The following is a 16,497-nucleotide window of genomic DNA, read 5'->3' on the forward strand; positions in this document are numbered from 1 at the left end:
AGGAAGGAAGGAAAGAAGGAAGGAAGGAAGGAAGGAAGGAAGGAAGGAAGGAAGGAAGGAAATAAATTGTAGTGCCTTCCGTGGCCCAGCTGTGAATCCTATTTACACAGCACGGAAATGGTGGACACTGATTTAACAAGACCCTTTGAGATGGTCGTATTGGGAAGGTGGCTTGTCCATTAAAGTCTGGTTGAAGGAGGCCAGAGGGGCCATATGAGAGATGATTTTTCTTTCATGGCGTCCATGCATATTAAGTCAAACTGGAAAATCAGAAATAGCATATGAACATGTTATTCCAAAACATGGAGGTAACTAGCAGAAGCAGCAGCTGAAAGGGGTGGAGGCCGTTCCTCTGAGGCATGGCAACAGGGGGGTGAGAGCAAAGGGATAGGGGCTTTAAAACCCATGAGCATTTAATTTAATTTAAAGAGAAAGGAAGCGAAGATGCTGCGGAAAGAGGTCCCAATCCAGACCCCAAGAGAGGGTTCTTGGATCTTGTGGAAGAAAGAATTCAGGGTGAGTCTGTAAAGTGAAAGCAAGTTTATTAGGAAAGTAAAGGAATAAAAGAATGGCTACTCCATGGACACAGCAGCCCCAAGGGCTGCTGGTTGCCTGTTTTTATGGTTATTTCTGATGCTATGCTAAACGAGGGGCGCATTATTCATGCCTCCCCTGTCTAGAACATGTAGGGTAACTTCCTGACATTGCCCCTGCATTTGTAAACTGTCATGGCGCTGGTGGGCGTGTGGCAGCAAAGGCGACCAGAGGTCGCTCTCGTGGCCATCTTGGTTTTGGTGAGTTTTGGCCAGCTTCTTTACTGCAAACTGTTTTATCAGCAAGGTCTTCATGACCTGTATCCTGTGCCAGTCTCCTATCTGATCCTGTGACTTCGAACGCCTTAACTGTCTGGGAATGCAGCCCTGTAGGTTTCAGCCTCATTTTACCCAGCTCCTATTCAAGATGGAGTTGCTCTGGTTCACACGCCTCTGACAGTCTGCCCTATGTCCCCTGATGGGTGGGGTGGAGAGTGTGAGAAGGGTTCAAGGACTGGCAGAACCTGAGCTGGGCTGGCAGGAGATGGAGATGCCCCCAAAGCAAAGCATTCCTGGGTGGAACATGCTCTGCTCTGTCTCCATTCTGGAGCAGGATTTGCTGATGACAGTCCCTGCACTTCCTCAGGCCCCCACTTACCTAGCTGCCCACTGGAAGGGAGCATGTCTTGGCCACGCCCAGCACAGGATCCTTGAGAACTGGAGAATGAATGGATGATGGACTAAATCCATAAATTCATGAATGATTGAATAAATGATTGAAGGAATGAATGGCTCCATGAATGAATGATGGTGTAAATGATGGTGTGATGGATACTTTATTTCTCAACAAATCGTAGCCACCCTGAAAAGCAGATCTTTATAATCCTGATCTCATAGAGGAGCCAACTGAGGCGGGAAAAGTTAGGAGGCGTGTCCAAGGCCCATCCTGTAGGTAGTGACAAGAGTGACCACTGATGGAGACCCTCTGCGTGCCGGGCCTTGTGTCGCACACTCTGCACTCTATTTTATTCTACATAAACCTGTGAGGCATGTCCTGGGATTGCTCCTGTTCTAGAGGTAAGGAACTTGAGTTTCAGAAAGGTTAGGGAACCTGCCCAGGGCCACACAGTAAAGGCAGAGGCCAGGTTGGAACCCAGGTCTCTGAAACCTATGTGGTCATAGGTTCTGGAGCTGGGGTCTGGTCCCATTCTGTCTTGACCCCAGCGCCTCTGTTCTTCCCGCACTGATATCGCGAGGCAAAGGGTAGTGAACTCCATGCAGCCTGCAGAATCTAGGGAAAGTCGTAAGGTTTCTATTGGTACCTGTATTAGGGTTCTCCAGAGGGGCAGAACTAATAGGATCTATGTGTCTATGAAAGGGGGTTTATCAGGGAGAACTGGCTCACACGATCACAAAGCAAAGTGTCATGACAGGCTGTCTGCAAGCTGGGGAAGAAGGAAGCCAGGAGTGGCTCAGCCCGAGTCCAAAAGCCTCCAAAGTAGGGAAGCCGACAGTGCAGCCTTCAGTCTTTGGCGGAAAGCCCCAGAGCCCCCGGCAAACCACTGGTGTAACTCCCAGAGTCCAAAGGCCGAAGAACGTGGAGTCTGATGTCCAAGGGCAGGAGGAGCGGAAAGAAGCATCCAGCATGGGAGGAAGATGAAGGTGGAAGACTCAGCAAGCCAGCTTCCCCCACCTTCCTCCTGCTTAGCTGGAGCCGCGCTGGCAGCCGATTGGATGGTGTCCACCCACATGGAGGGTAGGTCTTCCTCTCCCAGTCCACTGACTCAAATGTCAGTCTCCTCTGGCAACACCCCCACGGACACACCCAGAAACAACGCTTCACTAGCTGTCTGGGCATCCCTCAATCCAATCAAGTTGACACCTCACGGTAACCATCACAGTACCTATCGGGATTCATTCTTTATACGCTACAAAAAGTTCCTGCGTAATAACTTCCGCCACTTTTTGCTGAAAGAAATACAAACAGCCTCGAAAAGGGGAACAGCCTCCTTGACTTAACTAAACACAAAGCCCCCCCAGGTTTGGAAATACCTGGAGAAACTGGCCCCTTGGGTCTGAGCAGCCGTAGAGCAAGCAGGAGCAGTGATGGGGGTGCCAGCCCTGCCGCAGGGCCATATGTCTATTTAATTTCCTCTCGTCTTCCCCCCCGATTCTGAGAAGAAGGTGCTTTCACCGGCACCGTTCGCATGAGGAAACGAGGCTTCAGGAATCTGACAAAGCTTCCAAAGTCCCGTGGCCGGCAGGAACCAAGGTTTCGATGGCCGGACTCCTCCCCAGCCCCCCAGGCGGAGAAGCAGGGGGCATGACAGATGAGGGTGAGAGTGCATGCCAGGTCAGGCCAGAAAGGTGACAATGCCACATGGTCTTTTCCACTTAGCTTAGCTCCAGGATGACTTTGAACAGTGTTGCAGCCCCGTGGGCAGAAAATTGCACTTGTCTCAAGCTTCATTAAAGCAAACTGAGTCAGAAGGGATTGAAACACCTAGAAAAATACGACACACTCAAACAGGGAAGAGGTATGGGGTCAGTCCCTTTTCCTGGCAAATCCAGCAGCCTTGGAGACTTCACAAAAACATTCCAAGGCTCCTGGACTTTTAAAGGGGCTAATGATGGGGCCTGCCAGGGATGGGATAGCCCATGCAGGTGGGGGTAGGGGTGGGGATGCAGCCACAGGATACCTGGGTTTCATTGCAGCCTCATCACTTACCAGCGTTGGGACTGTATCAGTTATCCCGAATTTAACAGCCTAAAACCATATTCATCATCTCATAGTTTCTGGGGGTCAGGACCCCAGGAGTGGATTCACCAGGAGGTTCTGGCTGGGTGTCTCCCAGGAGCTGCAGGCCAGTGTGGGCCGTGGCAGCCATCTCTGTTTCCAAGCACACCGTGTGGCTGTTGGCTTGAGGCTTCAGGTCCTCGAGGTGCAGACTTCTCCACGGGGATGCTCGAGACTTGGCTTCCTCACCCAGAGGGATGGATCCGAGAGAGCGAGCAGCCGAGCCGAAAGCCACAGCCTTTTGTAAGCAAACCTCAGAAGTGACATCTCGTCACTTCTGCCATATTCTACTGGTCACATCAACCAATCCTGCTACCATGCAAGGAGCAGCAGGGAGATGGTGGGGACTACGGGGGACATCTTGGAGGCTGCCACAGGGATCCAAGGCGAGCTACCGCCCCGCTCCACGCCCGGGTCCGCCTGGATAAGGTGGGTATAATATCACCCTCACGAGGGTTTTGAGAGCATGTCCACAAAGCAGCCACCAGTGTCTGGCAGGCGGTAGGTGTTCTGCAGGGAGTAGTCAGCTGCCCCACCCAGCTCTGAGCCCCAGCTCCCTCCTCTGATGTCCCTGGGGCTCTTCCAGCTCCAGCAGAAATGGGGAGTGGGGTCCCGGGTCCCCTCACTGCCTGGCTTGCCGGGCCAGGCTCTCAGCCCGTTATACACTTAGTCTCAGCTGGGGCTTCCCACAACGCAGCACCCGCGTTCTTTCCATCCTTGGGGGTGGGATTCAGCACAGGACCCCACTGTCCTAAAGAGACAGGTTATTCTGTGACTAAAATAGAAGAAAATGGCCTTTCTGGCTAACAGCAGAAAAAAGCACATCATCTAGTCAGAGGAAAGCTAGAAGCAGTGAGTTTAGCTGATAGATTTGATCACTTCTGGAAAGAAAGAAAAGGGAACCCAAGTCTTTTCTGTTTTCTTGTTTGTTTGTTTGTTTTGTTTTCCCCAGGCTACTTTCCAAAGTCACCGCAGAAGTTCAACCCTTTAGGAGCAACTTTAACGATGGTTCGCCAGCCTCCAAGGTGCGGTTTCCTAGCAACTGGGAAGCTTTTAGAGCTCCAAAACAACAAAGCCCCTTTATCTTTACCTGGGTGGTGTTAGAATTATGCATGGGGCCCACACAGTCAGATGACATCATGAGCCTCAGAGAGGGACAGACTAGCTGCAAAAGGCAGCAACATTCAGGGACAACAGGCAGGAGCAGGAATCCAAGGGTTTTCCAGGAGACACCTCAGAGAGGGGCTCAGGAGCCATGCAGAGGGGCGGGGGCGTGGGAATCTGGGACTCTAGAGCCGTGTCAGTGGCCCAGTCTGACGCCATCACTCCAGCTGTGTCTCACTGGAGGCTGCAGGCGAGAACCATCTCCTCACCTTTTCCAGCATGAGAGACGCCCACATTCCTTGGCTCATGGTCCCTTCCTCCATCTTGAAGCCTGCAGGGTGGCATCTTCCAATCTCTCACCCTGACCTTCCAGCCACCCTCTTACAAGAACACTTGAGATTACATTGGGCCCTCCTGGATAGGAAAGTCCAGAATCATCTCCACGGTATCAAGATCTTTAACTGAATCCCATCTGCAATGTCCCTCTTGCCATACAAGGGAACACAGGAACAGGATCTGGGGATTAGGACCCGGACGTCTTTGGGGGCTGCAATTCTACTGCCCACAGTCTTCACGATGGAACTGTCTATTCTGCAACAGCTGCCAGGATGAGAAAATGCATGGTATGTGTCCAGCATACAGTGGGTGCTCCATTAATGTTGGTGAAACTGGGCAGAGCATCACGGTGCTCACGGTAGACGACTGTAGCACTTTTCTCTGCCTGCTATGTGCTATATTCACTGACTGGTGCGTGGTCCATCTCCCCACAAACACCCCTCCCAGTGGGGCAGGGGCTCTTCTCTGTGCATTGCTGCATCCCCTGTGCCAGGAAGAGTGAAGCAGAGGCTCAATATTTTGAGCGAATGAGTGTTCATTTTATTTGTTATGAAGAGGAAGCACCATGTATCGGATAGGGGCCTGGCCGTCAAAGCGTGCTTTCCCTGGGCTGCCGGATGAGATGCATTGGGCCACGTGGCTGTTTAATAGCCCCAACACCCCGTCCTGCTGATTGGGAGCTGGGGTGGTTACGGGATTCTGTCCTCAGGTGGCAGACTCAAGAAAGACAGGTCCTGCTTCGTGGGCATCTGCAGAAATGTGGGTTTTTGTCACCTCACTTGGGCGTGCACTTGCATAACGTATCATTGAAAAAAAAAAAAAAAAAGGAAAAGAGCATTTGAATAATCGAACTTGTTTGAATGCCTGGTCTTTAAGAGCATGTCCAAAGGAGGCAGAGTGGTCTTTCTGAAGGCTTCGCCGCCCAAGAATGGACAGTGAAGGCCCCTGAAAGAATGCCCCTGGGGAGCTGGGCTTCCAGAGGGCTTGGAAACTCTGGCACCAAACCCTCTCCTGGCACTTGGGATGGCACCACCCAGTTGGGTCTTTCCTGACTCATTCTCTCAAATGCTACTACCTCATGGAAACCAAGTGAGACTCTGCCCCCGGTCCCTCCCTGGTTGTCCCACAGCTCCGTGGGGTGAAGGCCCAGCCCAGAGCAGGTGGCCGGGACGGGGTGTTAAATAACTGCTGTTTCTGCAGACGGCACGTTCTTTCCTGGGTTGGGGGTGCGGAGGCGGGAGAGCCTCTCCGTAAAACCCAGGACAAATGTGGAGGTTGCAGTGAGCCCAGACAGCACCACTACACTCCAGCCTGGGTGACAAAGGGACCCTATTTCAAACAAACAAACAAACACGGTGTTGCTAAGAAGTTTTGAAAACCACTGACCTAGCCCAGAACTTTCCATTTTATAGATCGGGACACCGAGGCCTAGGGACAGGTGTTAAATGGTGCCTGGTGGTATAGGGCTTTGTGGCAGAATGAGTGGAACTCCGGACCATGCCCAATCTGGACTCTGTGCAAAAGACAGCACCACTCCTCCTCCAAGCTGTGTCTTTGCTGGTTGGTTAGAAACTAATCAGGGGTGCTGAGTGGCAGTGTGGTGGCCCAGGGGAAGGGGACAGGTGGGGCTCCGTCCTTCCTGCTGTGCTATGTGCCATGTGCTACTGTGCTATGGCCTCCACTCTCAACCTCGGTGTCCTCTTCTGTAGATGGGAGATGTTAGAGCATCTTCCTCATCCAGGTGTTGTGAGGAGATGCTGTGCTGTCATCTTTGTCCGCTCGGAACGCTCCTCGGCACAGTCAGTGGGGATCCCGGGGGCAGAGTCACAGGGCGAGGGTCTTCCATGGCCTCCCAAATCCGCAGGGTGGGGAGAGGAAACGGGACCGAACTCCAACCTCATCTCACCGCCTGGGAAGGAAACGCGGGGCAAGCCCGTGGCTCGGAGTGATGACACCTCCTGCCTCTCGTGTGGTTTCACGCAGCCCCTCCAGGCAGGACAAACCAGGATGAGGACAGTGTGGGGGTGTAGCTGCCACCACCCAGTGCCGTCCGGGGAAGATGGAGCAGCCACATCCTGCATGGCAACACCAGGTGGCCAAGCCAGAACGTGTGACCACTCGCCACTCCCCACGCACAGCAAAGAGGCGAGGCCTGCGGCCCAGCAGAGAGCAGCCCAGCCTACGGGGGACAGGAGCAGGTAGGTATAGGTCACGTCCTCAACCTCAGGGGAGACACCAAAGACCCAAGGGGCTGGGACAGACACAGGCCGCCCAAGAGGGGTGAGGCTTGCTGAGGGACCTCCCGCTGCTCGGGCACCCCTGAATGACTACGTTCTGCTTGTAATTCCAGGGGGTCCTCACGGCAGGCGAGGGAACACAGGAGGCGGTTTCACAGCACACCCCGGCATGGGCGGCAGCCCCCACACCGCAAATCACCCTGTAGGCTCCGCTTCATGGGCAACTGGAATTCGAAGGTAATTCGGAAAGTGACTGTGCACTTTCCGCTCAGGAAGATCTGAGAGGATGGCTGGGCTGACACTCCATGGTCACCTTCGGCACAGGTGTCTCTGCACAGGCGGCCCACGCCCAGGCCACCCCACAGTGACAGCAGATGCCCCAGCCGGAGGTGAACCCGGGGTCTGGCTTTGGCAGGAAGCTGTCAACTGTGAAACGTCCACCTTGCTCTGTTGTAACTCAGACCGCACTTGCATTTCATTCAACAGGAGTGCGGGCTCTGCTGATTCTCGCGCATGTACAAGAAAGACTTCTTTTTTTTTTTTTTGAGACGGAGTCTCGCTCTGTCTCCCGGGCTGGAGTGCAGTGGCCAGATCTCAGCTCACTGCAAGCTCCGCCTCCCGGGTTTACGCCATTCTCCTGCCTCAGCCTCCCGAGTAGCTGGGACTACAGGCGCCCGCCACTTCGCCCGGCTAGTTTTTTGTATTTTTTAGTAGAGACGGCGTTTCACCATGTTAGCCAGGATGGTCTTGATCTCCTGACCTCGTGATCCGCCCGTCTCGGCCTCCCAAAGTGCTGGGATTACAGGCGTGAGCCACCGCGCCCGGCCTAGACTTCTTTTCAGTAAAGAAAGGAAGGAAAGCACTGCAGGTTCCACCAGAGGTTTTTATTTCAGCCACTCAGGACCCTGGCTCTCTGCTCCACAGCACTGAACATGGTCAGGCTCTTCTGAGCACTGACAGGGTCCCCTCCCCCCATCCCCCACCACAGGGTTCTCTGTTTCCCCAGTCCTGATGGATTCAGGCAAGACCCTCACAAATTCACCCACTACCTGCTGGACAGGAGGGTCATGAGGCAGCCTGTGGTGCTGAGCTCAGTGTGACACACTGCCAGTGCGCCGCCTCTCCCAGCCTCTGCTGGGGCTGGGCCTTGACCACATGAGAGGCACCAGCTGCTGTGCACATCCCCCAGGAAGCGGGAACGGCTGCGAAGGGTTAGCAGTGACCAAAGAAGTAAGAAACGCTATTGTGGAGTTTACACAGATGCTTATTTGGTTCTTTAAACAACAAATCCAACACAAAAGTAAATAAGAGGCAACAGGGCGCTTGAAGGTGGGGGAGGAGAGGGAATCTCATCTGTAAAGTGCTCTTCGAGACACAGGAACCTCCTAGTCTAGCCTGGCACACCCGCATCACTCAGAAAGGCTGGGCTCCGGGTGGAGATGGCATGCAATTCCCAACACACTCAGCATTCACAGTGGACAGAGCTATACAGCGGCCACCGCTTTGTCGGGGTCCACGCAATCTACACATGGACGCGAGGTCTCTGCAGCCAAGGTCTGCACACGTGGGCACACACAGCACTGGTGCACGCCTGTCGGGCTGGGGCCACACTGGGGAAGGGCCTCACGGCAACATGCACTGGAAGCTCCTCGTGGCGGACCATCCTCAGGCCGCCGACAGGAACGGGAAGAAGAAGAAGTCGAAGGCAAACTTCACGGCGCCATGCACGGTGCTGCGCCAGTCGTGCTCGATCTTCACGTGCCGCCTGGCGGGCGAGAGCTGGGCCATGCAGTTGAGGCAGCTGATGGCCTTGAGCTCGAAGACAGGCCACTTGCTGCCCAGGCGGCCCTCCAGGATGGTGCTGAACTCGATGAGGCTGCCCTGGCGCAGGCTGAGCAGCACGCTCTTGAACTCGCTGCTGGCCCGCAGCACGATGTCCTTGGTGACGTCGTCCTCCTCACGGCCACGCGAGCTGTCGGCGCCGCTGCTGAATGGCATGCCCACGGTGATCTCGAACTTGTAGCGGTCGAACTTCTTGATGTGGCAGGGGTGCTTGGCCAGCAGCTTAAGGCGACAGAGCTCCTCCTCGGCCGTGGAGGTGTTGCCAGGGCTGCAGGCAGGGTAGGCCTCGCCGTAGAGGCAGCGCATCCAGTCGCCGATGAAGAACGGGAGCATGTTGATGGCCGACTCGGCGCTGTTGTCGATGTCGGTCACGCGGACGTACTTGAAGCGGCCGGTCCACGTGACCCTGTGGCCCTCCAGGTGGCTGCAGAGGATCTGGGTGCGTGCCATGTTGGTCTCCTTCCAGGCACGTGGCCCACACAGCGCCCCGTACTGCTGCCAGGTCAGTGTGGAGTTGTAGACCTTCATGCCCTCTGAGCGGTACACATAGAACCAGCAGAACAGCACGATGGCCGTGAGCCACACCAGGATGAGCTTGACCATGGAGCTCCGCGTCAGGGACTTCACCATCCCCACCATGGAGAAGCTGGCCTTGGTCCACCAGCGCAGCAGCAGGGGCACGCTGCAGACCGCCATGGTGACTGCGATCTTGGTGAGCTCCAGAGACATGAACCACCGGGCAAACTGCAGCACGCCCACCAGTGCCAGGCCGGCCACCAGGATGGGGAGGGCAAAGAGGAAGAGGAAGTAGCCGATGGAGGCACGGAGCAGCCCCAGGCCGGTGGACTCCAGCAGGATGACCACTGAGAGCTCGCACCACATGAAGCACACCAGGTAGGGCACCAGGTAGCAGTAGGTGCCCTTGAAATTCCTCAGCTGCGCCATGCGGAAGAAGAGGTAGAGCAGGTAGACGTAGAGCAGGCAGGGGATGCTGACGTTGAGGACGACCAGGTGGCCGACAGGCACAGTGATGAAGGTCTGGCCAAGGACCTTCAGGTAGGGCCAATTCAGGGGCATGGAGGGCAGCAGCGACAGCAGGCCGGCGGTGACCTCGGTGGCCAGGGCCCTGCGCGTGTAGGGCTCCGCGTGGGTGCTCAGGCTCAGGTAGCTGGTCACAGTAAAGAAGCCGGCGATGACAGCCAGCTCCGAGCAGGGGATGCAGTCCTTGCTGGCGATGGGAAAGGAGAAGATGACAAAGACGACAGAGAGCAGGAAGTGGGCGTAGGGCTCCAGGTGGTTCCAGCCGAAGTTGACCTCGGCCTGTTCCACATCCAGGTTGGGCTCGAAGCGCAGCAGCAGGTCAGTGAGGGTGCGGAAGTTCTCCCAGGCCTTGCTGTCCTGGAACACCTTGAGGGTGCAGATCACCATGGAGATGAAGGACAGGTAGAAGATGACCAGCGGGATGAAGAAGGCGAAGAAGTCGATGGTGAGGTTGCTGATAATGAAGAAGAAGATGAGGGCGTTGATGTGGTGCGTGGGGATGATGGTGGACAGCCAGTGCATGCCCGCCCTGGAGGCCATGTCGATCAGGTACTCCTTGATCTCCATGATGGCGTGCAGGGGGTACTTGACCACCTAGGGGAAAGATGGTATGTGGGAACCAGGCTAGGACAGGACCCCCACCACTCCCATCTCACGCCTCCCTCTGACCACCCTGCCTCTGGGCAAAAGGAACATGCATCCCTGCGTTTTCCCGTCGCCGGCCCCATTCTAGTGGTCCTCCCTCCATCCTTTTCCAGGTGGCCCTCCCCACGCTCGCGGTCCCTGTGGGCCCTCCCTCTTCTGGGCCTGGAGTCCTTCTCTGCCCCGTGCCTGGCTCTCCACCTTCTGCCAGCGTGACTAGACGCATGTGTGCTTCTCTCCCTGCAAGACCTCCAGCAGCCACGGGCTCCCCACTTCCCTCCCCTCAGGGTCACCCACATGAAGAGATGATGGAGCCCTAAGATGCCTGTCTGGGAGCTGGTTTTGTGACCCAGCTCTGCACTGCAGCAAGGATGTCACCTCCCTGAACCTCCATGAAGGGAAACAGCAATCCTCATAAGGCTGGGCTCTAGGAGGGGAAGCCGCAGGCCTCTAGGAGGGGAGGGGCGGCAGAGCAAGCGTCAGGAAAAGGGAGGCCAATGCAGACACAGGCAGAGGGACCAGCACCACTCTCCCAGCAAAGACACCATTCAACTGCACGGGGCGGCCGGATGAGCTGCCCTCCCTGTGGCAGAAGACCCTGAGAAGCAGCTGCCAGGCCACCTGCCACCCCTACACACACGCATACATTCACACACACACATACGCAACCCACCCCTACACATGCACATTCACACACACGCAACCCACCCCTACACATGCACATTCACACACACACACGCAACCCACCCCTACACACGCACATTCACACACACACACGCAACCCACCCCTACACACACGTGCATACTCTCACACACAACCCGCCCCTACACACACATGCACACTCAAACACAGGCAACCCACCCTTATACTCGCACATTCACACATACACAACCCACCCCTACACATGCACACACACACGCAACCCACCCCTACACACACACACATTCACACAACCCACCCCTACACAATTCACACACAACCCGCCCCTACAAATGCATTCACACATGCACATTCACACACACAACCCACCCCTACACACGCACACACATTCACACACACAACCCACCCCTATACACATGCACACATTCACACACACATGACCCACCCCTACACACACGTGCATTCACACAGGTGCACACCCACCCTACACACGTGCACACATATGTACACACCCAGTCCTACACGTGCATCCTCACACATGCACACCCACCCCTACACACGTGCACATATGCACACCTACCCTACACGTGTGCACCTATACATACACAGCAGCGCACGCCCCCATGGTACTTATACTAGGCACACAATCCCAGCCAGCCATGGCCAGAGGCTGCCCTTCCCCCACCTGTGGGTCCTGCTTCCCTGCTCTGCACACAGCGCTGAGGTCAGAAGCAGCTTTTGGCCTTCACCACGGCCAAGAGGAGCAGAGGGCTGAGGGAGGCATGCTGGGAGCAGCATCAGGATGGGGTGAAGCAGTGCTGCCACCCAGGGCCGGCCCCCATGCCTGCCGGGTCTGTGCAGAACTCAGAGGGCCTGAGCCCTGCCAGAACACGGGGCAGCCAGGCAGAGGGACTGGAGGGGATGTGAGAGAAAGTGACCACGGTGCCAGTGCTTATGCAGCATGGTGTGGCATACGAAGCAGGGTCTGGGCATCTTCAGAAGTGCCAGGGGCCTGGACCAACACCAGGAAGTGGACGCCTAGGGGGTGGCCCCACGGGGGTAGGGAAGCCTGGCTGCGTGTCCAGAGTCCACTGAGGGGCTACGTGACACAGCCAGGCTGCAGCACCGACAGACAAGAAGTGGCAGCTGCACCCTACGAGCTCAGGGCCTCCGGGAAGCACCAGCCCCCACAGATCCCCTGGGACAGGCTTTCTCCACCCGGCCCACCACAGGGCCAAGGAGGGATCCCAGGTGAATGGCAACTGAGTGACAACACCAGAATGTGGCCCTCACCTGCCAAGAGCCTTGGCTGTCAGCTCTGGAGGACGAGAACACCTGGAAGCAACCGGAAGACTGAGTCCTCCACAGATGACAGGGACAGGCTCACGGAGGAAACGGAAGCGTTCAGGAGTGTGTGCATGCACAACTACACACATAGACTTGAGTCTTCCACAGAGGAGAGGAGAGGGGCAGGCTCGTGGAGGAAACGGAAGTGTTCAGGAGTGTGTGCATGCACAACTACACACATAGACTTGAGTCTTCCACAGAGGAGAGGAGAGGGGCAGGCTCGTGGAGGAAACGGAAGTGTTCAGGAGTGTGTGCATGCACGCCTACACGTATGGGGGAACAGCTCTGCTGCTTCGTATCTATTTGTGACAGTCCACTCAATCTCTGTTTTATAACAAGCAAATAAATGATTCAAGCAGCTAACAGCTCCCCCAGCTCTCTCTGGGGTCAACAACCTTCTCCGCGAGCAGAGAGGTGCTCATACTGCCAGGAGATGGCCAGGGGTGACTAGGAAAGACCAGGCACTACAGGGTTTGAGGGCATTTCCAATGCTTGCCAGAGAGCCAGAGGGCATTTATGAAAACCAGCCTACACCAGGGCTTGTCTGGGGCGAGCCCCTGGAGTATGACGCCAGGCCAGCCGGCTAAAATCAACAGCTAGAAATGAGTCAACATGTGCGTCAGCCGGCAGGCTGCTCAGTTAATCCCTGTGTGCCTTGCTAACAGCAAGACAACTAAAGGTGGCCCGGCCCGCCACTGCTTACTACCACTGTCTCACGCACGACCGCCATGGTAGCAAGGGGGTGGCCTTGGTAAAAATTAATCTGAAATCCCGTCTTACTCAAAGCCATGCACGTTCTTTTGCCTAGAGGAATACATACAGCCACCTGGTTGAGAGGGCCTTTAAAAGACAAGGAAGATTCTAGAACATTATGTCGGATGGCATCTTGCCTCTGCTCAGTGTGGAGGGGCTGGCCATCCACCTGAACTCAATGACCAGGGAACGATTCTCTTTTTAAAGCCCCAATTTCTGCTCCCTGCAGTGTCCACTCAAGACCCTCCTCTGACATGAGATTAAAAAGTTCAGTCTCTTTTTCTGCAGAGAAGCTTCAAACAAATGCAACTCCGGAGACGGAAAAAGAATGAAATTTTTAAAATGAGTGAGGAGTCTGCTTCTATGAATAGAACACTGCAGAGCTCTCTGTCTGGGCCCGCGGTGATCAGCCCTTCTGCTGCCACGAGAAACCAGGAAGCAGCATCACCACACAGGTGGCCGAGCGGACCCATGAAGAAGGCGGGCTGCGGAAGGGAGCCAAGACGAGATTCCGTTCAAACCTATGGGCAAAAATGTTCCCGTGTTGGATTTTCCAATTATGTAATGTTAAAAATGTTCGGATTTTAAGATATTATTAAGTTTGTTTTCAGAGGATTTTATCTACGATGACAGCTTGCACCTCCAGGCTCCAGAAGAGAACTGTGTGGAGTCTGGAACATTCTTTGTGGGAGTAAGCCTGGCTCACTAAGAGGCATCTGCCATTTTCACTTTGGGTGAAGACCTCTCTGTTCTGCAAACGGCTACTAAAAGCTGGGACAGCTCTTAGCCTTGGGAGATGCTTGTGACGATTCATTACCCCCCTCATAAGAGACTTCTAAGAAGACAAGCTGCAAAGGAATCAAAGTGCTCCGACAGCTTCAAAAACCGAAGGGAAACGGAGCCTTGTTTATTTCTTGTCAGAATAGTTTAAATCTCTCCCTTCTAAAAAGGACTTTCAGGCTGGACACAGGGTCTCACGCCTGAATCCCAGAAGTTTGGGAGGTCAAAGTGGGAGGCTCACTTAGCCCAGGAGTCTGAGACCAGCGCAGGCAACAATAGCGAGACCCCATCGCTACAAAATTGTTTCAAGCAATCAGCTGGGTGTGGTGGCCCAGGCCTGTCGTCCAGCTGTTTGGGAGGCTGAGGTGGGAGGGTGACTAGAGTCGGGCACATTAAGGCTGCAGTGAGCTGTGACCGTGCCACTGCACTCCAGCCTGGGCAACAGAACAAGACCCTGTCATCAAGTAACATAAATAGGACTTTCAGGTGCTACACAATATTGGACTCACCATCCATAAGTAAGTGACATAATTTTCCAAACAGGATGCATACGCGAGGAGGCATTATTATAATAGTACTTACACCAGACGGCATAAACTGGGACACCTGGGCCATGGTCGCCTGGCCCAAGGGTCTTCTCCAAGTTACCCTTTCACCTGTGACCTTCACTGGCATTTCGGGAGTGTCTTTGCCAAAACCATGCCAGAACCCCAGCTTCCTCATCTCCCATTAGTAAGGAGATGATGGCACCCAATCTGTGAATATGCTTGCCTAGGGCCAGCTCTGAGCAGACCGTCAGTAAAAACTACGTGCTCCCTTGGTTCAAGTTCTTGGCCATCCTGGCCCATGTCTCAGAACTTCGGCAGACCGGTCAGTGTCACGCCGTGGACATACAAGTGGGAGGAGCAGAGCCTTCCACCTGCAACCCTAGAGGACTCGCAGCTCTGGGCGCTCGGGGGGCTCACACTCAGACTCATCTGGCTCCGAGTCCCTGGAGCAGGGCTGCTGTGCCTGCTGCTCTCCAGACTGAAGCCGCTCCTGCAGCACCTGGGCTCCTGCTCTTCCCCCTCAGAGGGTGGGCTTACTCTGACCCTCTCCCTGGCTCCAGGATGGTGACCTTTCAGCCTACTGCCTGCCTGACAGCTGGTGGCCCAACCATCTCCTGGTCCTGGCCCTGACTCATGCACCCATCTGAACACACTGATGGCAGTTCCCCCAGGTGCTCAGTCAGTTCAGAAGACAGAACCCCAGGGAGTCTGCATGATGCTGCCCGCAGGCACTGTGACAACCATCTGCTGGGGCCCCTTGTGCTGGCCTCAGCTTGGCGATCCTGGGTCATGAGGCCAAGCTTCTGGAAATCCTGGTGCTTTCTGCAGAGTGAGACAGGCACACATCTAACCGAACCATGCGAGCTGAACCGTGGGCAACTCTATGAGAGGCCATAGGGCCACATGGCCAAGAAAACAAGCTGTCAGGCCCACATTGCTGGGCTTTCCGCTCCCCGCTTTCCTCCTGCCGCCCAAGCTGCTCATGTCCTCCAGGTGTGCCCAATGTCACCCTGCATAAGTGCCACCCACCACGTCCCACACTGGCCTCGCTCCCTGAGCCCTTGCAGGTCCAGGGGCAGTGGGCGCCTCTGCAGGTCCTCCCTGGCCTGATGGACATGGGCATTTTATTTTGGGGGAAGGCATCTTCAAGGCACTGGCCTCCACTCTGGGCGTACACGGAAAAATCTGCTAAGTGACGAAGTCTAGATGGAAGTCGGCCTCCAGCCCGCCCCACTGCCCCTACACTCTGCACAGAAAGACCCGAGGGCCCCGTGCTGGCCATCCCAGCACTCCTGCCCAACACCGCCCCTGGTTTCCGAGCCTGACAGCTCAGAAAAGAAAGGCCTCCCTCCCGAGGACACATCCTTATGAGGACAGATGATGTCCCAAGGTACCAGCGGCACGGTTCTGGGACACTCTGTGATAGGCGAGAACCTCCTCACCTGCAGCTTCCTGGAAGGTGCCCTGCCTAAGGTGTGCGAGTCCTTGGGAGGCAGGCTCCAGCCTCAATGGGGTGTCCGGAGCCGTGAGGCCCGGAAATTGCCGCGGCTTCTGTTGCTTAAACTCCATATCATCAGAGACAAGATGGCGTATTTCCGGGTTCTTCATCAACAACTTTTCCCGCGCGCGCCAACCTTTTTCGCGCCCAGGAAGATAATGCAGCCTACAGCGCAGGCGCAATTCTGTGCCCGGGAAAAATACCAATTAATGGCACATGCGCGATTGTAATTTGAGAAAACACAGCCCCCTGTCACCGCCCTGGCCCAACCTCTTCCCCTGCCAGCCTATATAAGGCATTGCACTGCCACCATTAAACGAGACTTGATCAGGCTATTTGTCTTGTCTCCATTTCTCGTGTTTTCTTGTCTCCTCCATT

General features: G+C 55.3%; 1 protein-coding gene across 2 annotated transcripts in view; it reads right to left on the reverse strand.

Moving 5' to 3' along the window:
- Positions 1–7,870: 7,870 nt before the first annotated feature.
- WFS1 (Wolfram syndrome 1 (wolframin)) overlaps positions 7,871–16,497 on the reverse strand; it is a 41,177-nt gene continuing 32,550 nt past the window's right edge. For both annotated transcript variants that reach the window (XM_011935420.1, XM_011935421.1), the window contains exon 8: positions 7,871–10,484. In XM_011935420.1, coding sequence (XP_011790810.1) covers positions 8,673–10,484 — 1,812 coding nt within the window. In that variant the 3' untranslated portion in view covers positions 7,871–8,672. The remainder of the gene's footprint in view (positions 10,485–16,497) is intronic.

The sequence above is a fragment of the Colobus angolensis genome, unplaced genomic scaffold (genome assembly GCF_000951035.1).
Source record: "Colobus angolensis palliatus isolate OR3802 unplaced genomic scaffold, Cang.pa_1.0 Scaffold143, whole genome shotgun sequence".
Lineage (NCBI taxonomy): Eukaryota > Metazoa > Chordata > Mammalia > Primates > Cercopithecidae > Colobus > Colobus angolensis.